This window comes from Heptranchias perlo, chromosome 5 (genome assembly GCF_035084215.1).
Source record: "Heptranchias perlo isolate sHepPer1 chromosome 5, sHepPer1.hap1, whole genome shotgun sequence".
Classification (NCBI taxonomy): Eukaryota; Metazoa; Chordata; class Chondrichthyes; order Hexanchiformes; family Hexanchidae; genus Heptranchias; species Heptranchias perlo.
The window spans coordinates 130,051,309-130,075,567 of NC_090329.1; the positions used below are offsets into that span (position 1 = coordinate 130,051,309).

The 24,259-nt window shown below is 44.7% G+C and overlaps 1 protein-coding gene across 1 annotated transcript; it reads left to right on the top strand.

Annotated features, from left to right (window-relative positions):
* Nucleotides 1–58: 58 nt before the first annotated feature.
* LOC137322120 (cold-inducible RNA-binding protein-like) lies at nt 59–1,912 on the top strand. The gene has a single exon (XM_067985220.1). The coding sequence runs from the start codon at nt 148–150 to the stop codon at nt 643–645; it is 498 nt and encodes a 165-aa protein (XP_067841321.1). The 5' UTR covers nt 59–147; the 3' UTR covers nt 646–1,912.
* The last annotated feature ends 22,347 nt before the right edge of the window (nt 1,913–24,259 follow it).

Here is a 24,259-nt window from a genome sequence, read left to right on the forward strand (position 1 = left end):
AGATTGTTTTAAGGCGGTGCACGGGAGGGCTGGGCTATATAAGGCGCGTCTTTTCCTGTGCCTGCGCATTACTGCTAGCGGAGAGGAGGAGGAGGAACGCAGTGAGCCAGTGCAGAGGAGACGAGGAAGGAAAAAAAAACCGCCAAAATGACTGACGACCGAAAGCTGTTCGTTGGCGGCCTAAGTTTCGACACGGATGAGCAGACCCTGGAAGTGCTTTTCTCCAAGTACGGAGAGGTGGTCGACGCCCGAGTGATCAAAGACAAGGACACCATGTCGTCCCGCGGCTTCGGCTTCGTTACCTTCGAGAACCCGCAGGATGCCACAGACGCGAAGGACGGCTTGAACGACCAGTGCGTCGACGGGCGGCAGATCCGGGTGGACTACGCGGAGAAGAAATCGGGTGATGGCTACGGGGGAGGCCGCGGGCAACGCCGAGGAGGCTATGGTAGCGGCGGCTATGGCGGCGGCGGCTATGGCGGTGGCGGCTATGGTGGCGGCGGCGGCGGCTATGGCAGCTATAATAGCGGCGGCTACGGTAGTGGTGGCGGCTACGGCAATTCCAGCAGGCAATACGAGTCCAGGGGTAGCGGCTACAGCCGAGGCAACCGCGGCGGCTACGATCGATACACATCCGGCAGATAGGAGAACCGCCAGCGAGACATTTTCCAGGTCGTCATGATCATCGGCCACTTGCTGTTTCTGAAGGGACTTTTTTTGGGGCGAACGCCGTCTAATCTCTTGAATTCAATCTTGCTTGTTCGGGACGCTGTCTATTTAACTTCCCCTCGCCCACACACGTATTCTCTGTCGCAGTGAAGGTTTTTCACTCAAATTGGGGTCCTGTTCCGAAATTTCAGTACTATTCTGTTCATAGTCCACTGGGAGCCTTTTTTTCCCCCTCCAAATATCATTTACTATTTGCAAAAAAAGTTCTGATTGGGTAAGTTGCAACTTCATACATGCTTGCAACGTTATCCCTACGATTTTTGTATCCCCTCCCCAGAGTCGGGGTATTGTATTTGCTGCTGTATAGTGCTGCCCTCTGACTTCCTCTTTGATTTTTGCTCGCCAGGTGGCTCTGGTTTTAAAATGGCGCATTCACCTTGTGCGGAGTCTCGGCAACGTGCTCCAACCCCGCCCCGCTGGCCGCAGTAATCTTTTGCGCCGCCAGGGTCCCTGGCCGAGTTGCTTTCTGGATTGTAGATCAAACCTTCAGCAATCCGTGCATGCGTTCGACCAATTTTGCAGTGGGACCATTTTTTTTATTTCCTTCGAATTTTTTCTTTTTTTTTAAGTAGCTAATTTTCTGATTTGAAGTGGGGAATATCAGTCTGTTTGAATTTCATTTTAATTGCCTGGAGTAACCAGACTGGTAGTGTTTCAGCCCATTGGGAAAAACACTACCAATTTCCAGAGATTCTCGTGCGGGAACAAACGTTTATAACTGTGTGTATCTGCTGTTACAGAAAAGACCACACTTTAAGAAGTGCAGAGCTTTAAAAAATCTGCAATGACTCTTTGGGCGATGGCACGGTTCATCGACTACCAATTGTACACTTACCTAGCTATTTTGTGGGCGTATGGAATCTGACGAACTGCTTTCAATGTAAACCTTAAGACTGGTGCCAACCCAGCTGAAACACCACTGTGCTGACTGTTCTTTGAATGGCCTCTGGTTCATCAAGTGAGATTAGCCTACAGTGAAATATTATGCCATCCTACTCTAAACAGTACAATATCTTTTCTTTAAGCTAATATTTAGGTGTTTTTTAATTGCATACTGGTAGGAAGTTGAAAGCTGTTTCTTATTGAATTTTCATGAGTTAGCATGGAACGTTTTTGTACAAAAAACTTGCCGCTTTGGAGACTGATACATGTCTAATGGAAAAATAAAATGTTGAAATGTTAAGTTGATGTCTGGATGAAACTTTCTTTTAGAAAATGTTAAAGGTACTTATGTATGAACAGTCCTTGAGTGCATTGAGGGAGGGTCTGTCTTTTTCACTTGTCGACAAAAACGTCGACTTTTGTTCTCCACAGATGCTATCCAACCTGAGCGTTTCCAGCGTCTGCTGTTTTTTTGCTTGAGATCCCCAAATTAAAATGCCCAGATTACATGGGTGAGTTTAGAACTTGAGTGCTGGTAGGTTGCTAGCACAATTGGGAGCAGGAACCCTGAATATACTGGTGACCTGGTAAGGATCAAGTAATTTACTACACTGGCGTGGGGCATTTCATCCTTTGAGAGTTGAGGACTGAGTGCTGGAGTTGGACAATCTACTGGGCAACACTCTGAAGGAGCATGCTGTGATGATTCAATTGCAGGTATAATGATATAAAACTTGCAGTAAGTACATTAGCAGTGTAGCTTGTGCCTTGTTTCAGAAATATAATTGCAGAGGGATTTCATAATTCAAGCAACTAACAAGTTTGCTTGAAAAGCCATCAAATTATCTAATGAAGTTGGTGTGGGAACATTTCCTGGTTTCTTCCTATGTCCCTGCCACCAACCAATCTTACCATTGTACATACATTTCTTGAGATACTTGTGCAGTGACAATCTTACTTCCATGTTAACATTTTTAAGTAGCTGCTGATGATTCATTTAATGTTTGTCCATTATAGATATTACAAAAGGGAAATAGATCATTCAACCCTAACTAGTCTGTCAGCGTTCATCCTTCATACAAACAAATCATGTTTACTTGGCTTGTTCCTGTATCTGCTTATACCCTTCATTCACCTATCCAATTGAATCTTTAATATTGACAGTTTCTGCCTTAAACACAAACCTTAGAAGTGAATTCCACAGCCTCATGACTCTGCAAAGAAGCCTCTTCTCCTTTGTTCTAAATCTTTTACACTTAATCTTCTACCTGGCCCCTTGTTCTTTGTCTTTCAACTATTGGAAACTGTTTTTCCATCTACCATGTCCCAACCTTTAATTCTAAACATTTCACCCAATAATCTGTTCTACCAAAAAAAAGTCCCAAATTTTAGTTTCAAATTTGTATTTCCTTATACCAGGGCAGCATTCTTGTGAAACTGCATTGCACCTTTTCTAAAGCCTCAACAGCCTTCCTGGTCTTGGTGATCATTACCTCTTGCTTTTATATTCATACATCACAGAATCGATGTTCTGGCCCATCGTGTGAAACAGCTATCCAATTATTCTTGCTCCCCAGCTCTTTCCCCATAGCCCTGCAAATGCTTGCCTTTTTAAATATACATCCAGTTTAATTTTGACAGTTACTATGGAATCTACTTCATCACCCTTTCAGGCAGTGCATTCCAGATCATAAATTGCTGCATTAAAAAAATCAAGTCTCCACCCCCTCCCTTTTGACAATTATCTTAAATGTGTCCTCTGGCTACTGACCTGCCAAATGGAAACTGTTTTTCCCTATCTACTCATCAAAACTTCCATATAATTTGGAATACCTCTGAAATCTCCCCTAAACCTTCTCTGTCTAATCTTTCTGCTCCCACACAATTCCTCCTGAGTCTCCCAGGATCTATCCTTGGCCCTCTCCTATTTCTCATCTGCATGCAACATCATCCGAAAACACGTCAGATTCCACATGTATGCTGACGACACCAGCTCTCGACTATGCCGCTGTCTCATTTGTCACCTTGTTTGTCTTCCAGTATTGGATGAGCAAAGATTTCCTCTAATGAAATATTGGGAATACTGAAGCCATTGTCTTTGATTCCTGCCACAAACTTTCCTAGCCACTGATTCCCTGGTCACTGTCTCAGACTCTTAACTAAGAACATAAGAAATAGGAGCAGGAGTAGGCCAATCAGCCCCTCTAGCCTGCTCTGCCATTCAATAAGATCATGGCTGATCTGATCCTAACCTCAAATCTAAATTCATGTCCAATTTCCTGCCCGCTCCCCGTAACCCCTAATTCCCTTTACTTCTAGGAAACTCTTTGTGTTTTAAATTTATTTAATGGTGTAGCTTCCTGGGGCAGCAAATTCCACAGACCTACCACCCTCTGAGTGAAGAAGTTTCTTCTCATCTCAGTTTTGAAAGAGCAGCCCCTTATTCTAAGATTATGCCCCCTAGTTCTAGTTTCACCCATCCTTGGGAACATCCTTACCGCATCCACCCGATCAAGCCCCTTCACAATCTTATATGTTTCAATAAGATCGCCTCTCATTCTTCTGAACTCCAATGAGTAGAGTCCCAATCTACTCAACCTCTCCTCATATGTCCACCCCCTCATCCCCAGGATTAACCGAGTGAACTGCAGTGTCTTATCTGACACTGGGCTGAGCTTCTGACCCCATATCCTCTCCATCACCAAGACCGGCTACTTCCACCTCTTAATATTGCTGCCTCAGCTCATCTACTGACACCCTCATCCATGCCTTTGTTACCTTTACTCGACTAGTTCAATGCTCTCCTGGCTGGCCTTCCACCTTGCACCCTCCATAAACTTGAGCCCATCCAAAACTCAGCTGCCTGTAACCTAACTCTCCAAGTCTTGTTCACTGATCGCCCCTGTGCTCACTGAGCTACATTGGCTCCTAGTCTGGCACTGCCTCTATTTTAAAGTTCTCATTGTTCCAAATCCTTCCATGGCCTCCACATCCATACTCTCTTTCCACCCCCACCCCCCCCCCCCCCCGGCCGAAACCAAACCTCTACCCTCAGATCGCTGTGCTCCTCCAATTCTGGACTCTTGTGCATCCCTGATTTTTTTTCACTCCACCATTGACATTTTTCCTAAATTGTGTCTAGAATTGGACACAATACTCTAGCTGAGGTCTAACCATGATTTATAAAGGTTTACTATAACTCTCCTGCTGTTGTGCTCTTATACCTCTATAAAATCAAGGATCCCTATGCTTTAACAACTATCAACTTGTCTTGTCACCGTCAAAGATTTGTGTATGTGGTATCTTGTGACTAAAACCTAGCATTTCATAAACTTTTAATTTATCAATGAGTTACTGCCTTTAATATCCTGTGAATTTGTACCCCTAAAATCCCTCTGCTTACAGCACTAAGCTTACTTCCATGCTGAGTGCAATTACTGCTGCATTTTTTTTTACCAAAATGCATTTCTCCACACTTAGTAACATTTTATTCCATCTGCCACTTTTTTGGTTAATTTCTCCATTTTAATCAATATCCCTTTGCAGCTTCCTTTGGTGGCCTTCTAATAAATGAACTATGTCCTATTTTGGTGCTGTCCCTCCAGAAATAGCTCTAGAATGGAACCCTGTGGGATTCAGCTATCCACTCCCAGCCACTAAAATATTATCTCAGGATGTCCCAAAATGCTTCATAGTGAGGAAATACTTTTGAAATGTAGTGACCTTTGTCATGTAGGAAATATGGCAGCTAATTTGCCCATAGCAATGTCCCACAAAGAGCTAAATAGCTGGATAATCATCGGTGGGGGTTGAAAGATAAATATTGACCAGGACTTCAAGAGAATTCCCCAGCTCCTGTAGTTTGTATTAATTCCAGAAGTTTTTCTGGTTTTCTTGTTTATTCCCAATAATTCATTTCATCTGTCTGGTCTGCTTTGACACAATCACTTGGCTGAAATGTTGCTGTGAATGCCTCCTAGTATCATGACTCTGAAACTGCAGCTTCTGATCAGTAATTTCCCTTTTAAATAATGTATCCCAGTCTGGAACTAAGTTTGAATTTATCTATTTGTGACCAATAGTGCTGTAAAATATCTAAGAATTGGTTTAACATAAAATCCAATCCAGTAACATTCCTAATGCTGAGTAAGCTGATTAGTTACTGTTAACCTTCCCACTGCAGCTAGGAGGTACAAGCTTTAATTTGGACGCTTTTCCTGACATTTCAACCAAGTTAGCAAGTTAATATTCAGGTGTTCTGCTGTTGGGATGCTTTCCTGGAAGATTTTTTTTCCTGAAGAGATTAATTCTCTTGTTGACCTTGTATAGGGTCATGAGAGCAGTTGCCCTTTGGCACCCCACCCAAGTGATCATTAAACATGAACCTTAATACTCAGTACTGGCAGGTTGATTGGAGGACTCTGTTAACTTATCAGAAAGGAGCGTCCGATAAAAGGCGGGATTTCAGAGCGCTGAGAGGAGCGGAGCTGCGACCGAGTTCGAAGTGACGTCAGGAATCAGATCGGGACGCGACACAGGGGAGGCACCTGATTGGGGAGTAGGTTCAGGTGAGTATTTCTACTTATCGACAGCAACTGAAGTAAAAGGAAAGGGAAGGTCTGCAGGTCTTATAGGAAGTAGCGTTTATTTTTTAGTGAATCAAGGTCCCTAGTGTAGTTAACATTCTCTAAATTGAGAACAATTTAAAGGAGTAAACTTAAAGGGAGTGGTAAGTCGTTTTTCTTTCCTTTTTTTTCTCTTGACATTGCAGTTGTTGTTAAGCTAACTTAAGGGTTAAGTCATGGCAGGAGATCCCAGAGCCGTGTCATGTTCCTCTTGTGAGATGTGGGAATTCAGGGCTCCTTCCTGTATCCCTGATTCCTTCACCTGCGGGAAGTGTGTCCAGCTGCAGCTATTGTTTGACCGCTTGACGGCTCTGGAGCTGCGGATGGACTCACTTTGGAGCATCCGCGATGCTGAGAAAGTCGTGGATAGCACGTTCAGTGAGTTGGTCACACCGCAGATAAAAATTACTGAGGGAGATAGTGAATGCGTGACCAACAGACAGAGGAAGAGTAGGAAGGCAGTGCAGGGCTCCCCTGCGGTCATCTCCCTCCAAAACAGGTATACCGTTTTGGATACTGTTGGGGGAGATGGCTCACCAGGGGAAGGTGGCAGTGGCCAGGTTCATGGCACCGTGGCTGGCTCTGCTACACAGGAGGGCAGGAAAAAGAGTGGCAGAGCTATAGTGATAGGGGACTCGATTGTAAGGGGAATAGACAGGCGTTTCTGCGGACGCAACCGAGACTCCAGGATGGTATGTTGCCTCCCTGGTGCAAGGGTCAAGGATGTCTCGGAGCGGCTGCAGGACATTCTGGAGGGGGAGGGTGAACAGCCAGTTGTTGTGGTGCATATAGGCACCAACGATATAGGTAAAAAACAGGATGAGGTCCTACAAGCTGAATTTAGGGAGTTAGGAGTTAAACTAAAGAGTAGGACCTCAAAGGTAGTAATCTCAGGATTGCTACCAGTGCCACGGGCAAGTCAGAGTAGGAATGACAGGATAGCTAAGATGAATACGTGGCTTGAGAGATGGTGCAAGAGGGAGGGATTCAAATTCCTGGGCCATTGGAACCGGTTCTGGGGGAGGTGGGACCAGTACAAATTGGACGGTCTGCATCTGGGCAGGACTGGAACCAATGTCCTAGGGGGAGTGTTTGCTAGTGCTGTTGGGGAGGGTTTAAACTAATGTGGCAGGGGGATGGGAACCGATGCAGGAAGTCAGTGGGAAATAAAATGGTGACAGAAACAAAAGGCAGTAAGGGAGAGTGTACAGAACATGACCGGACAGATGGTCTGAGAAAGCAGGGCAAAGACCAAGGGAAGTCTAGATTAAACTGCATTTATTTCAATGCAAGAAGTCTGATGGGCAAGGCAGATGAACTCAGGGCATGGATGGGTACATGGGACTGGGATGTTATAGCTATTACTGAAACATGGATAAGGGAGGGGCAGGACTGGCAGCTCAATGTTCCAGGGTACAGATGCTATAGGAAAGATAGAGCAGGAGGTAAGAGAGGAGGGGGAGTTGCGTTCTTGATTAGGGAGAACATCACGGCAGTAGTGAGAGGGGATATATCCGAGGGTTCGCCCACTGAGTCTATATGGGTAGAACTGAAAAATAAGAAGGGAGAGATCACTTTGATAGGATTGTACTACAGACCCCCAAATAGTCAACGGGAAATTGAGGAGCAAATATGTAAGGAGATTACAGACAGCTGCAAGAAAAATATTGACTGGGACAGCCATAGCATTAGGGGCTTGGATGGAGAGAAATTTGTTGAGTGTATTCAGGAGGAATTTCTCATTCAGTATGTGGATGGCCCGACTAGAGAGGGGGCAAAACTTGACCTCCTCTTGGGAAATAAGGAAGGGCAGGTGACAGAAGTGTTGGTGAGGGATCACTTTGGGACAAGTGATCATAATTCCATTAGTTTTAAGATAGCTATGGAGAAGGATAGGTCTGGCCCAAAAGTTAAAATTCTAAATTGGGGAAAGGCCAATTTTGATGGTATTAGACAGGAACTTTCAGAAGTTGATTGGGAGAGTCTGTTGGCAGGCAAAGGGACGTCTGGTAAGTGGGAGGCTTTCAAAAGTGTGTTAACCAGGGTTCAGGGTAAGCACATTCCTTATAAAGTGAAGGGCAAGGCTGGTAGAAGTAGGGAACCTTGGATGACTCGGGAGATTGAGGCACTAGTCAAAAAGAAGGAGGCATATGACATGCATAGGCAGCTGGGATCAAGTGGATCCCTTGAAGAGTATAGAGATTGCCGGAGTAGAGTTAAGAGAGAAATCAGGAGGGCAAAAAGGGGATATGAGATTGCTTTGGCAGATCAGGCAAAGGTGAATCCAAAGAGCTTCTACAAATACATAAAGGGCAAAAGGGTAACTAGGGAGAGAGTAGGGCCTCTTAAGGATCAACAAGGTCATCTATGTGCGGAACCACAAGAAATGGGTGAGATCCTGAATGAATATTTCACATCGGTATTTACGGTTGAGAAAGGCATGGATGTTAGGGAACTTGGGGAAATAAATAGTGATGTCTTGAGGAGTGTACATATTACAGAGAGGGAGGTGCTGGAAGTCTTAACGCGCATCAAGGTAGATAAATCTCCGGGACCTGATGAAATGTATCCCAGGACGTTATGGGAGGTTAGGGAGGAAATTGCGGGTCCCCTAGCAGAGATATTTGAATCATCCACCGCTACAGGTAAGGTGCCTGAAGATTGGAGGGCAGCAAATGTTGTGCCTTTGTTTAAGAAGGGCGGCAGGGAAAAGCCTGGGAACTACAGACCAGTGAGCCTGACATCTGTAGTGGGTAAGTTGTTAGAGGGTATTCTGAGGGACAGGATCTACAGGCATTTGGAGAGGCAGGGACTAATTAGGAACAGTCAGCATGGTTTTGTGAGAGGAAAATCATGTCTCACGAATTTGATTGAGTTTTTTGAAGGGGTAACCAAGAAGATAGATGAGGGCTGTGCAGTAGACGTGGTCTACATGGACTTCAGCAAAGCATTTGACAAGGTACCGCATGGTAGGTTGTTACATAAGGTTAAATCTCATGGGATCCAAGGTGAGGTAGCCAATTGGATACAAAATTGGCTTGACGACAGAAGACAGAGGGTGGTTGTAGAGGGTTGGTTTTCAAACTGGATGCCTGTGTCCAGCGGTGTGCCTCAGGGATCGGTGCTGGGTCCGCTGTTATTTGTTATTTATATTAATGATTTGGATGAGAATTTAGGAGGCATGGTTAGTAAGTTTGCAGATGACACCAAGATTGGTGGCATTGTGGACAGTGAAGAAGGTTATCTAGGATTGCAACGGGATCTTGATAAATTGGGCCAGTGGGCCGATGAATGGCAGATGGAGTTTAATTTAGATAAATGTGAGGTGATGCATTTTGGGAGATCGAATCGGGCCAGGACCTACTCCGTTAATGGTAGGGCGTTGGGGAGAGTTATAGAACAAAGAGATCTAGGAGTACAGATTCATAGCTCCTTGAAAGTGGAGTCACAGGTGGATAGGGTGGTGAAGAAGGCATTCAGCATGCTTGGTTTCATTGGTCAGAACATTGAATGCAGGAGTTGGGATGTCTTGTTGAAGTTGTACAGGGCATTGGTGAGGGCACACTTGGAGTACTGTGTACAGTTCTGGTCACCCTATTATAGAAAGGATATTATTAAACTAGAAAGAGTGCAGAAAAGATTTACTAGGATGCTACCGGCACTTGATGGTTTGACTTACAGGGAGAGGTTGGATAGACTGGGACTTTTTTCCCTGGAGAGTAGGAGGTTAAGGGGTGATCTTATAGAAGTCTATAAAATAATGAGGGGCATAGATAAGGTCGATAGTCAAAATCTTTTCCCAAAGGTAGGGGAGTCTATAACGAGGGGGCATAGATTTAAGGTGAGAGGGGAGAGATACAAAAGGGTCCAGAGGGGCAATTTTTTCACTCAAAGGGTGGTGAGTGTCTGGAACGAGCTGCCAGAGGCAGTAGTGGAGGCGGGTACAATTTTGTCTTTTAAAAAGCATTTGGACAGTTACATGGGTAAGATGGGTATAGAGGGATATGGGCCAAGTGCAGGCAATTGGGACTAGCTTAGTGGTATAAACTGGGCGACATGGACATGTTGGGCCGAAGGGCCTGTTTCCATGTTGTAACTTCTATGATTCTATGACATGAGGAAAAACTTTTTTACACAGTGAGTGGTTAGGATCTGGACTGCACTGCCTGAGGGGTTGGTTGGAGGCAGATTCAATCATGGCCTTCATAAGAGAACTGGATAAGTACTTGAAAAAATTTGCAGGGCTATGGTGATTGGGAAGGGGAATGGGACTAAATGGATTGCTCTTGCATAGAGCTAGCACAGATTCAATGGGCTGAATGGCCTCCTTCTGTGGTGTAACCTTTCAATGATTCTATCTATGCTGGTAGCCTCAACTACTCCTTGTGGTAGCGAGTTCCACATTCTAACCACTCTCTGGGTAAGAAGTTTCTCCTGAATTCCCTATTGCATCTATTGGTGATTCCTATATTCATGGCCTCTAGTTCTGGTCTCCCCCCACAAGTGCAGACATCTTCTTCTCTACGTCTACCCTATCAAACCCCTTCATAATCTACCTCTATCAAGTCACCCTTCAGCCTTATCTAGAGAAAAGTTGAATTGAAGAAGAAAAATTAGAATCAAGAGTTGCTGAAATTCCTAGATTTCGTTTCTTGTTTGAGAGGCAATCAACCCAAGAGCAATCCCAGCTGCCTAACCCACCAAGAATGTGTTGAATGTAAGTGAGGGAATGGCTGGGCATAAGTAGCTTGTATTTTGAGCCCATTCTATATAAAAAAAAATATTTTTTTCTTAAAACTAAAAGTGTAATTTTTAGATTGTTAACTTTGGACACTTACCCTTCCACATTTATCTTTTTGGTCAGCAGGTATCTGATACGAGCGGAAACCTAGCACCATGTTTGAGTCACCAATCCCAAGCTGCTGAAGAGTCCATGCAGGTAAAGTTTGTTTGCCCGATAGGGTGCATGCTAAATACAATGTCTGATACTGGAGTGTTGGGGCCAATTGCTGCTGAAATTCCTAGTTTTAATTTCTTGTTTCACTTCCTATCTATTACTAAAACCGCTTCATAGAATCTTAGAATGATACAGCACAGAAGGAGGCCATTCAGCCCAACGTGCCTGCACTGGCTTATTTACACTTCTATAACAAAAATCTAATCCATAGTTCTCTTAATAGCTAAGTGGGTGAATGTACTGCAGCATTAAATTGAGGACAGATTGCATAAACTGGGTTTGTATTCCCTTGAGTTTAGAAGGTTGAGGGGTGATCTAATCAAGGTATTTAAAATGATAGAGATTCAGTAGGGTAGATAGAGAAACTGTTTCCTCTGCTGGGGAAATCCAGAACAGGGGAGTATAATCTTAAAACTGGAGTTAAGCCATTCAAGAGTGAAATCAAGAAGTGCTTTTTCACACAAAGGGTAGCTGAGATTTGGAACTCTCTTCCCCCAAAAGGCTGTGAATGCTGGGGATCAATTGAAACTTTCAAAACTGTGATCAATAAATTTTTGTTGGGTAAGGGATTCAAGGGATATGAATTAAGGTGGGTAAATGGAGTTAAGATACAGATTAGCCATGATCTAACAAAGTCATGATGTGGAGATGCCGGTGATGGACTGGGGTTGACAATTGTAAACAATTTTACAACACCAAGTTATAGTCCAGCAATTTTATTTTAAATTCACAAGCTTTCGGAGGCTTCCTCCTTCGTCAGGTAAATGTTCAGGAGCTCCTTGAAGTCTACGCATTTATACATCACAGAACAATACATGGTGTTTACAGACTGCCCCTGCAGGGGCAGTCTGTAAACACCATGTATTGTTCTGTGATGTATAAATGCGTAGACTTCAAGGAGCTCCTGAACATTTACCTGACGAAGGAGGAAGCCTCCGAAAGCTTGTGAATTTAAAATAAAATTGCTGGACTATAACTTGGTGTTGTAAAATTGTTTACAACTAACAAAGTCAAACAGGCTTGAGGGGCTGAATGGGCCAGTCCTGTTCCTATCTTTCTATGATCCTATGTAACATTGCTCCTACGTCAGGCCTTTTGCCAATGAATCCCTTATCCATGCTTTTGTCACCTCTGGACTCGAATTCTCCAATGCCCTCATTGCTGGCCTCCCATGTTTCATCCTCCAAGATCTGTAACATGTCTAAATCATAGCTGCTCGTATCCTGTCTCACTCACCCATCATTGCCTTGCTGAGCTGCAGTGGACAGCTGTTCTCCAATATATTTAATTCAAAATCTTCCGTTACCCTACCTCCAGCTTTATATCTCCCCGCACGTACCCTTCTGACTTCGGCCTTCTGTGCATCCCCACCATTGGTGGCAGCTTTTAGCTGCACCGGCCTCAATCTCTGCTACTCCCTTCCCAAGCCCTCTCCACCTCTCACACTTACTGGAAAACATTCTTAAAGCCCCAGCTTTTTGTTACCCATCTTAATCATGCCCTCATTGGCACCATATTCATTCCTTTATCTTTTCCCATTTGTGAAGTGCCTTGGAATATTTGCTTTTGTTAAAGGTGTTATATAAATGCGAGTTCTTATTGAGTTTAATCAGCTAAATCTGCACAGCTTACCAGCATTAAGCACTGGTAAACTTCTTGCTTGTTGTTCAGCCAGGCCCACCTTAGTCCTTACTGCAGGGGAATGTACATTTTTTGTTTGAGGGTTGCATGACTGTATGCCATGGACCCTTGGGGTGACGTAAAGTTTAAATCAAGGTTCCTATTTAATTGCCTCTAACTCCAGGGACTGATGCTAACTACTTTGGTAGAATCATAAAATTATATGGCACTAGAGGAGGCCATTTGGCCTACCGTGCCTGTGCTGGCTCTGAAAGAGCTATCCAATTAGTCCCACTCCTCTGCTTTTTCCCCATAGTCCTGCAAATTTTTCCATTTCAAGTACTTATCTGATTCTCTTTTGAAAGTTATTATTGAATCCCTTTCAGGCAGTACATTCCAGATTGTAACAACTCGCTGTGTAAAAAATATTCTCCTCATCTCTCCTCGGGTTCTTTTGCCAATTATCTTAAATCTGTCCCCTCTGGTTATCGACCCTCCTGCTAGTGGAAAGAGTTTCTCCCCATTTACTCTATCAAATCCCCTTAACTTTCTCTGCTCTGAGAACAATCCCAGCTTCTCTGGTCTCTCCACATAACTGAAATCCCTCATCCCTGGTATCATTATAGTAAATCTCCTCTGCACCTTCTCCAAGGCTTTGACATCCTTTCTAAAGTGTGGTTCCCAGAGTTGGACACAATTGAGGCAGATGAGGCTTAACCAGTGTTTTATAAAGATTTGGCATAACTTGCTTTTGTACTCTATCCCTCTACTTATAAAGACAAGGATGCCATATGCCTTTTTTAACAGCCTTCTCAACTTGTCCTGCCACCTTCAAAGGTTTGTGTGTGAACCCCCGCGGGGGTCTCTCTGTTCCTGCACCTTCTTTAAAATTGTACCATTTAGTTTGTTGCCTCTCATTATTCCTTTCAAAATGCTTCACTTCACACTTCTCACCATTAAATTTCATCTTTCTGCTTTCTGTCCCTTAGCCCATTTTGTATCCATGCTGCCACTACCACTTGAATCCCATGGGCTTCAATTTTGCTAACCAGTCTATATGTGGTATTTTATCAAACGCCTTTTGATAGTCCATGTACAGATCAACCGCACTACCCGCACCAACCTTCTCCATTATTTCATCGAAGATCTCAATCAAGATTGTCAGTCACGATTTGCCTTTAACAAATCTGTATTGGCTGTCATTTATTAACCTATGTTTTCCCAAGTGAAAATTAATTTTGTCGCAGATTAATGTCTCTAGAAGTTTCCTTACCACCGATGTTAGGCTGACTGGCCTGCAGTTACTAGGTTTATCCCTCTCCCCCTTTTTGAACATGGATGTAACATTTGAATCCCTCCAGTCCTCTGAAATCTTTCTGAAATTTGCTTGCAGATTTGCTCCTCCATCTCTTTCCCATTATTTGGTCTACAGTATATACCCAGCAGCGTAACAGCTCCTCTTCTGCTCCTTAACCCTAACCAAATGGATTCTGTCTTTGAACCCTCTAGTATAGCATCCCTTTCTTTGATCAATGCTGTCACCTTCCTCTTCTTTTTCCTTCCCTACACCTGAATATGTTGTAGCCAGGAATGTTAAGTGCCCAATCCTCCTCTTGTTTGAGCCAAGTCTCTGTTATTGCAACTATATCATAGAATAGTTACAGCACAAAAGAAGGCCATTCAGCCCATTGAACCCATGCTGTTTTTTTGTAAGAGCGATCCAGTTAGTCCCATTCCCCCACTCTTTTCCCGTAGCCCTGCAAATTTTTTCCCTTCATGTATTTATCCACTTCCTTTTTGAAAGCCACGATTGAATCTGCTTCCACCACCCTCTCGGGCAGCGCAGTCCAGATCATAACAACTTGCTGCATAAAAAAGTTTTTCCTCATTTCGCCATTGGTTCTTTTGCCAATCCCCTTAAATCTGTGTCCTCTGGTTCTCGACCCTTCCGTCAATGAGAACAGTTTCTCTTTATTTACTTTATCTAAACCCTTCATGATTTTGAACATTTCTATCAAATCTCCTCTCAACCTTCTCTGCTATAAGGAGAACAACCCCAGCTTCTCCAGTCTATCCACGTAACTGAAGTCCCTCATCCCTGGCCCCATTCCAGTAAATCTTCTCTCTACCCTCTCTAAGGCCTTCACATCCTTCCTAAAGTGCAGTGCCCAGAATTGGACACAATACTCCAGTAAAGGTTCATCATAACTTCCTTGCTTTTGTATTTTATGCCTCTATTTATAAAGCCCAGGATCCCATATGCTTTTTTAACCGCTTTCTCAACCTGCCCTGCCACCTTCAACAATTTGTGCACATATACCCACAGATCTCTTTGTTCCTACACCCCCTTTAGAGTTGTACCCTTTAATTTATACTGCCTCTCCTCGTTCTTCCTGCCAAAATGTATCACTTTGTACTTCTGTGTTAATTTTCATCTGCCATGTGTCTGCCCATTCCACCAGCCTGTTTATGTCCTCTTGAAATCTATTACTATCCTCCTCACTGTTTACTACTTCCAAGTTTTGTTATCTGCAGATTTTGAAATTGTGCCCTATACACCCACGTCCGAGTCATTGATATATATCAAAAAAAGCAGTGGTCCTAGTACCGACCCCAGGGGAACACCAACGAATACCTTCCTCCAGTCCGAAAAACAACCGTTCACCACTACTCTCTGCTTCCTGTCACTTAGCCAATGTCGTATCCATGCTGCCTTTGCCCCTTTTATTCCATGAGCTTCAATTTTGCTGACAGGCCTATTATGTGGTACTTTATCAAACGCCTTTTGAAAGTCCATATACACACATCAACCTCACTGCCCTCATCAACCCTCTCTGCTACCTCATCAAAAAACTCTATCAAGCTAGTTAAACACGATTTGCCTTTAACAAATCCGTGCTGACTTTCCTTTATTAATCCACACTTGTCCAAGTGACTATTAATCTTGTCCCAGATTATCATTTATAAAAGCTTCCCCACCACTGAGATTAAACTGACTGGCCAGTAAATGCCGGGTTTATCCTTGCACCCTTTTTTGAACAAGGGTGTAACATTTGCAATTCTCCAGTCCTCTGGCACCACCCCCATATCTAAGGAGAATTGGAAGTTTACGGCCAGTACCTCTGCAATTTCCATCCCTACTTCCCTCAGCAACCGAGGATGAATCCCATCCGGACCAGGTGACTTATCTACTTTAAATAAAGCCAGCCTTTCTAGTACCTCCCCTTTATCAATTTTTAGCCCATCCAGTATCTCGACTACCTCCTATTTTACTGTGACTTTGGCAGCATCTTCTTCCTTGGTAAAGACAGATACTCATTTAATACCTCAGCCATGCCCTCTGCCTCCATGCATAGATCTCCTTTTTGGTCCCTTATCAGCCCTAATCCTCCTCTTACTGATCGCTGTAACGCCATGTGGCAACTTGTGCCTGAAGCTCACCAACCTTATTTGTCATGCTCCATGCATTTACGCACGTGCACTCCAAACCCACTTAGCCTGCTTTGCATTTCCCCCCTGACTGATCCCTCCTCTTTCTGGACTATTTATTCTAATGCCGTTCATCTCTCCCAGTCCTCTATGCACACTGTTGTTTCTCTCTGATGCTTTATCCTGGTGCCCCTCTGCCAAATTAGTTTAAATCCTCTTCCACAGTTCTAGCTAACCTCCCTGCGAGGATATTGGTCCCAGCCCTGTTGAGGTGCAACCCGTCGACTTTGTACAGGTCCCTCTTGCCCCAGAACTGGTCCTGAAGCCCTCCCTTCTGCACCATTTCTCCAGCCATGCATTTACCTGCTTTATCTTACTGTTCATATACTCACTAGCACGTGGCATTAGGAGTAATCCAGATATTACCAACTTTGAAGACCTGCTCTTTTGTCTCCTCCCTAGCTCCTGTAGGACATCAACACCTTTTCTACCTATGTCATTGATTCCGACATGGACCACAACTGACTGAAGAACCTTATCTGATGGGAAAATACAAAGTCCTTAAAATGCAATATTTTCGTATTCCCCATAAAGTGTAATAATTGTCTTAAATTGTTCAGGTGTTGCAGAGTACAAATTGTAAGGCTGAGGCTAAGCAGGCCATTTCTCCATCCATTTACTGTTACACAAGATTGGGTACTTTAGGCTGTACCTCTTGCCCCTGCCCCGCAGAATGTTCTTCACCATTCTGTGACATCTTCTACCCTGGCACCAGGGAGGTAATGTGAGACTCACGGTGGTTTCAGAAACTCCTGTCTTCCCTGTGCAGTCATTTGCCCCACCGTGCCATGGACTTGCTTTAGACTGTACTCCCCCGAGGGGTCGCCACCCTCACCGGTTTGTGAATGTCACACTCTCGGAGGATTGCTGCGCCTTCTTCCTACCATGCTGGATAGCTACCCGCTCACTTTCCTCCTGAACTCTCTGTGGCTGCGGGGTGACCACTTCCTAAAACATGTGATTCATAAAATTATCAGATTCCCATATGCATTGTAGTTACACCAGTCGCTCTTCAAGTTCAGAAACCTGGAGCTCAAGGAACTGGAGGCACTTTACGTAGAATTACAGCATAGAAACAGGCCATTTGGCCCAATCACTCTCTGGGTAAAGAACCACCAGCACACGTGCTTGTCCAGGGCACTCAGACTGTCTTGGAGTTTCCCACATGGCACAGGAAGCGCATGCAACGTATCTCAGCTGTCCTGTCACACTCCCAGAAGTTGAAAAGCTACTGAGTGTAAAACAATCTCACAATATCCTTAGCAGTCTTGTAATACTGTATTACTCACCTGTCCTTACCTGAAAATGTCCTGGTTAGCAGAAACTCCCCACTCAAAAAGCGCTCTGCAATCTGAAACACTCTCGGACGCTCAAAGACTTGCACTCCGACTCAGCCCCTCTCAAAGTTGGTTGAAGTCAGTGAACTCATCAAGGAATACAAGCTGGGACACTCAATTCTGTATAGCTCAGTTGCACACTGGGCAGCAAATTCTCAAATTTGGGGAGCCCACCCCAGAATTTGGCACCTGTCCCTGACAAACATAACACAAGGCAGAACTCACAAAGCAGTGGTATTGTCAGCTGAAATCTAAGAAACAGGAATTATTCATCTCTACATCCAGTTAGTGGAGTAACTGAACAGTTCTACATTCGCTGTGGGGAGAAGTGCAGATGTTTTCAAACCTGTCTTTTTAATTGTTCTATCCACATGAATTTATTTCAGATGGATGGAGAAATGGCTTGCTTAGCCTCAGCCTTACAATTTATACTCTGCAACACCTGAACAATTTGACAAATATTACACTTGAAGGAGAATACAAAAATATTGCATTTTAAGGACTTTTATTTTCCCATCAGATGAGGCTCTTCAGTCAGTCTCCAAAGGGGCAAGTTGAGGACACAAAATTCATGCCAGTTATGACATAAAATGCCAAAGAAAACATATCTCACTTCTTACTGCTACACAATTGAATTAAAGACACCAATGAGAAGAAATATTAAACACTGATTTACAATTAAAATTAACTTTGTTTCTGTTCAATGAAAAGCATTTATTATACTTTAAAAAGGAATGTTCCTCAGATCCTTTTGCCTCCACACAACGTGGAATTACCAGAAAAGCCTGGCATGCAGCTAGTCCCTGTGCACCTGAAACAAGTGTCCCTGAGCACTTGCCCCACAGCTTGGGGCCTGCATATTCACCCACCGTGTGCTCTGATGAAGTACACTGTAGAGCAAAATTTCCTCAGAGCATAGGTTCCCCCCTGCCCTAGCCCTGAACTCACATCCTTCTCCAGTTTCTCTCTTATCCCCCCTCATGCCCTCTCCAAGGCTCATTTGACCATGAGACCCACCTTCTGCTCCCTTGACCCTATTCCCACCAAACTGCTGGCCCCCATGTTAGCTGATATTGTTAATGGCTCCCTCTCCTCAGGTACTGTCCCCCTCCCCTTCAAATCTGCCGTCATCACCCCCCTCCTTTTAAAAAAAAAACCCACCCTCGACCCCTCTGTCCTTGCAAACTACCACCCCATCTCCAACCTCCCTTTCCTCTCCAAAGTCCTTGAACGTGTTGTCGCCTCCCAAATCTGTGCCCTTCTCTCCCGCAACTCCATGTATGAGTCCCTCCAATCAGGTTTCCGGCCCTGCCACGGCGCTGAAACAGCCTTTATCAAAGTCACAAATGACAGCCTATTGACTGACCGTGGTAAACTATCCCTCCTCATCCTTCTCAACCTCCTCCTCATCCTTCTCTACCTATCTGCAGCCTTTGACACGGTTGACCACACCATCCTCTTCTAATGCCTCTCCTCTGTCGTCCAGCTGGGTGGGACTGCACTCGCCTGGTTCCATTTTTATCTATCCAGTCGTAGCCAGAGAATCTCCTGTAATGGCTTCTCTTTCTGCTCCTGCACCACTGGACCCCCTCCTATTTCTCACCTACGTGCTGCCCGTCGGCGAGATCATCTGAAAACACGACGTCAGATTCCACATGTACACTGGCAACACCCAGCTCTACCTCACAACCACCTCCCTCGACGACTCCACTGTCTCTCATTTGTCACACTGCTTGTCCAACATCCAGTACTGGATGAGCAGAAATTTCCTCCAACTAAATATTGGGAAGACCAAAGCCATCGTCTTCGGTCCCCACTACAAACTCCATCCCTAGTCACCAACTCGATCTCTCTCTCTGGCCACTGACTGAGGTTGAACCAGACCGTTCGCAACCTTGGCGTCCTGTTTGATTCTGAGATGAGCTTCCACCACATATCCGCTCCATCACCAAGACCGCCTACTTCAACACCTCATTTAAAGATTCTCATCCTTGTTTTCAAATCCCTCCATGGCCTCACCCCTCCCTATCTCTGTGACCTCCTCCAGTCCTACAACCCTCCGAGATCTCTGCGCTCCTCCAATTCTGGCCTCTTGCGCATCCCTGATTTTAATCGCTCCACCCTTGGCAGCCGTGCCTTCAGCTGCCTAGGCCCTAAGCTCTGGAATTCCCTCCCTAAACGTCTCTGCCTCTCTACCTCTCTCTCTCCTCCTTTAAGACACTCCTTAAAACCTACCTCTTTGACCAAGCTTTTGGTCACCTGTCCTAAAATCTCCCTTAAATAAAAACAGAAAATGATGAAAATACTCAGCAAGTCAGGCAGCATCTGTAGAGAAAGAAACAGTTAACATTTCAGGTCAATGACCCTTCGTCAGAACTGGAAGAAGCTGAAGATTAAACAGTTTTTGAGCAAGTACAGAGCCTGGGGAGGAGAGGAAAGAACAAAAGGGAAGATCTCTGATAGGGTGGAGGGCAGGAGTGATTAAATGACAAGAGGGATGGTGGTGCAAGACCATGAAGAGCAAGAGGTGAGTGCAGTGTAAAAGGAGAATCTGAGAGCGGGAGGAGAGTCCGAGAGGTGAGCGCAGTGTAAAAGGAGAGTCCGAGAGAGGGAGGAGAGTCCGAGAGGTGAGCGCAGTGTAAAGGGAGAGTCCGAGAGAGGGAGGAGTGTCCGAGAGCGGGGCGCATGTCCGAGAACGGGGCGCGGTGTAAGAGGAGAGTCGCGAGAGCGGGAAGAGAGTCCGAGAGGTGAGCGCAGTGTAAATCGAAAGCAAGTCATGGCAGCAGAGCTCGCACCCGTGATATGCTCCTCCTGCACTATGTGGGAACTCGTGGACACTATAGGTGTCCCTGGCGACCATGTGTGTAGGAAGTGTGTCCAGCTGCAGCTACTGGCTAACCGCCTTTCGGAGCTGGAGCTGCGGGTGGACTCACTGTGGAGCATCCGCGATGCTGAGACAATCGTGGATAGCACGTTCAGTGAGGTGGTCACACCGCAGGTAAAGATTACACAGGCAGAAAGGAAATGGGTGACCGCCAGGCAGAGTAAAAGGACTAGGCAGGTAGAGCAGGAGTCCCCTGGGGCCATCTCTCTCTCAAACAGATATACCGCTTTGGATACTGTTGGGGGAGATGGCTGAGGAAGGAGGAAGCCTCTGAAAGCTTGTGAATTTAAAATAAAATTGCTGGACTATAACTTGGTGTTGTAAAATTGTTTACAATTGTCAACCCCAGTCCATCACCGGCATCTCCACATTATCAGGGGAAAGCAGCAAGAGCCAAGTTCGTGGCACCACGGGTGGCTCTGCTGCACAGGAGGGGAGGAATAAGAGTGGCAGGGCTATATTGATGGGGGATTCAATTGTAAGGGGAACAGATAGGCGTTTCTGCGGCCGCAAACTTGACTCTAGGATGGTATGTTGCCTCCCTGGTGTTAGGGTCAAGGATGTCACGGAGCGGCTGCAGGGCATTCTGGAGGGGGAAGGTGAACAGCCTGTAGTCATGGTCCATATCGGTACCAACGACATAGGTTTAAAAAAAAAAGGGATGAGGTCCTGCAAGGTGAATTTAAGGAGTTAGGAGATAAATTAAAAAGCAGGACCTCAAACGTAGTGATCTCAGGATTACTACCAGTTCCATGTGCTAGGAATAGGAGAATAGACCAGATGAATGTGTGGCTGTAGGGATGGTGTAGGAGGGAGGGATTTAGATTCCTGGGACATTGGGACTGGTTCTGGGGAAGGTGGGACCTGTACAAGCGGGACGGGTTACACCCAAGCAGGACTGGGGCCGATGTCCTCGCGGGGGTGTTTGCTAGTGCTGTTGGGGAAGGTTTAAACTAGAATGGCAGGGGGATGGGAACCTGAGCAGGGGAAACAAGGATAGAAACAAAAGACAGAAAGGGAAAAAACAATAGTGGAAGGCAGAGAAAACAAGGGCAAAAAATAAATCAGGCCATAGTGCAAAATAAAACTAAGATGATTAGCAGTCTTAAAAAGACAAGTCTAAAGGCATTGTGTCTTAATGCGCGGAGCATTCACAATAAGGTAGATGAATTAACAGCGGAGATAGATATTAACGGTTATGATATAGTTGCGATTACGGATACATGGCTGCAGGGTGACCAAGGATGGGAACTGAACATCCAGGGGTATTCAATATTTAGGAAGGGCAGGCAAAAAGGGAAAGGAGGTGGGGTGGTGTTGTTAGTAAAGGAGGAAATCAATGCAATAGTGAGGAAGGATATTGGCTTGGAAAATCACAATATGGAATCTGTATGGGTGGAGCTAAGAAACACCAAAAGGCAGAACACATTGGTGGGGGTTGTCTATAGGCCCCCAAACAGTAGTGGAGATGTAGGGGAGGGCATTAAACAGGAAATAAGAGATGCATGCAAGAAGGGTACAACTATAATCATGGGTGACTTTAATCTACATATAGATTGGTCAAACCAAATTAGCAATAATACTGTGGGGGAGGAATTCCTGGAGTGTGTACGTGATGGTTTTCTAGACCAATACGTTGAGGAACCAACTGGAGAACAGGCGATCCTAGACTGGGTATTGTGCAATGAGAAAGGATTAATTAACAATCTTGTTGTGCAGGGTCCCTTAGTGAAGAGCGACCATGACATGATAGAATTCCTCATTAAGATGGAGGGTGAAGTAGTTGAATCTGAAATTAGGGTCCTGAATCTAAATAAAGGAAATTACGAAAGTATGAGGTGTGAGTTGGCTATGATAGATTAGGGAACTTTACTGAAAGGGATGACGGTGGATAGGCAATGGCTAATATTTAAAGAACGTGTGCAGGAATTACAACAATTATTCATTCCTGTCTGGCACAAAAAAGGAAAGATGGTTCATCTGTGGCTTACAAAAGAAATTAGGGATAGTATTAGATCCAAAGAGGAGATATATGAAATTGCCAGAAAAAACGGCAAGCCTGAGGATTGGGAGCAGTTTAGAATTCAGCAAAGGAGGACAAAGAGATTGATTAAGAGGGGAAAAATAGAGTATGAGAGTAAACTAGCAGGGAACATAAAAACTGACCGTAAAAGCTTCTATAAACAAGTCAAGAGAAAAAGATTAGTGAAGACAAATGTAGGTCCCGTACAGTCAGAAATGGGGGAAATTATAATGGGGAACAAAGAAATGGCAGAACAATTAAACACATACTTTGGTTCTGTCTTCGCAAAGGAGGACACAAATAACCTCCCAGAAATGTTAGGGAACCAAGAGTCTAGTGAGAGGGAGGAACTGAAGGAAACCAGTATTAGTAAACAAAATAGTGCCAGGGAAATTAATGGGGCTAAAGGCTGACAAAACCCCAGGGCCTGATAATCTACATCCCACAGTACTAAAGGAAGTGGCCCTGGAAATAGTGGATGCATTGGTGATCATCTTCCAAAATTCTATAGCCTCTGGAACAGTTCCTACAGATTGGAGGGTGGCAAATGTAACCCCACTATTTAAAAAAGGACGGAGAGAATAAACAGGGAATTACAGACCAGTTAGCCTAACATCAATAGTGGGGAAAATGCTAGAGTCTATTATAAAAGATGTGATAACAGAACACTTGGAGGGCATTAATGGGATTGGACAAAGTCAGCATGGGTTTATGAAAGGGAAATCATGCTTAACAAATCTACTGGAGTTTTTTGAGGATGTGACTAGTAGAATAGATAGGGGAGAACCAGTGGATGTGGTGTATTTGGATTTTCAGATGGCTTTTGGTAAGGTCCCACACAAGAGGTTAGTGTGCAAAATTAAAGCACATGGGATTGGGGGGAATATACTGGCATGGATTGAGAATTGGTTGACAGACAGAAAACAGAGAGTAGGAATAAACGGGTCTTTTTCCAGGTGGCAGGCACAGACTATTAGGGTATCGCAGGGATCAGTGCTTGGGCCCCAGCTATTCACAATGTATATCAATGATTTGGATGAGGGAACTAAATGTAACATTTCCAAGTTTGCAGGCAACACAAAGCTGGGGTGGAATGTGAGCTGTGAGGAGGATGCAAATAGGCTCCAATGTGATTTAAACAAGTTGGGTGAGTGGGCAAGAACATGGCAGATGCAGAATAACGTGGCTAAATGTGAGGTTATCCACTTTGGTTGTAAAAACAGAAAGGCAGATTATTATCTGAATGGTGATAGATTGGGAAAAGGGGAGGTGCAACGAGACCTGGGTGTCCTTGTACACCAGTCGCTGAAAGCGAGCATTCAGGTGCAGCAAGCAGTTAGGAAGGCGAATGGTATGTTGGCCTTCATTGCAAGAGGATTTGAGTACAGGAGCAGGGATGTCTTACTGCAGTTATACAGGGCCTTGGTGAGACCACATCTGGAGTATTGTGTGCAGTTTTGGTCTCCTTATCTGAGGAAGGATGTCCTTGCCATGGAGGGAGTGCAACGAAGGTTTACCAGACTGATTCCTGGGATGGCAGGACTGACGTATGAGGAGAGATTGGGTCGACTAGGCCTATATTCACTAGTAGCAATGATGTGGAGATGCCGGTGATGGACTGGGGTTGACAAATGTAAAGAATCTTACAACACCAGGTTATAGTCCAACAATTTTATTTGAAAATCACAAGCTTTCAGAGATTATCTCCTTCGT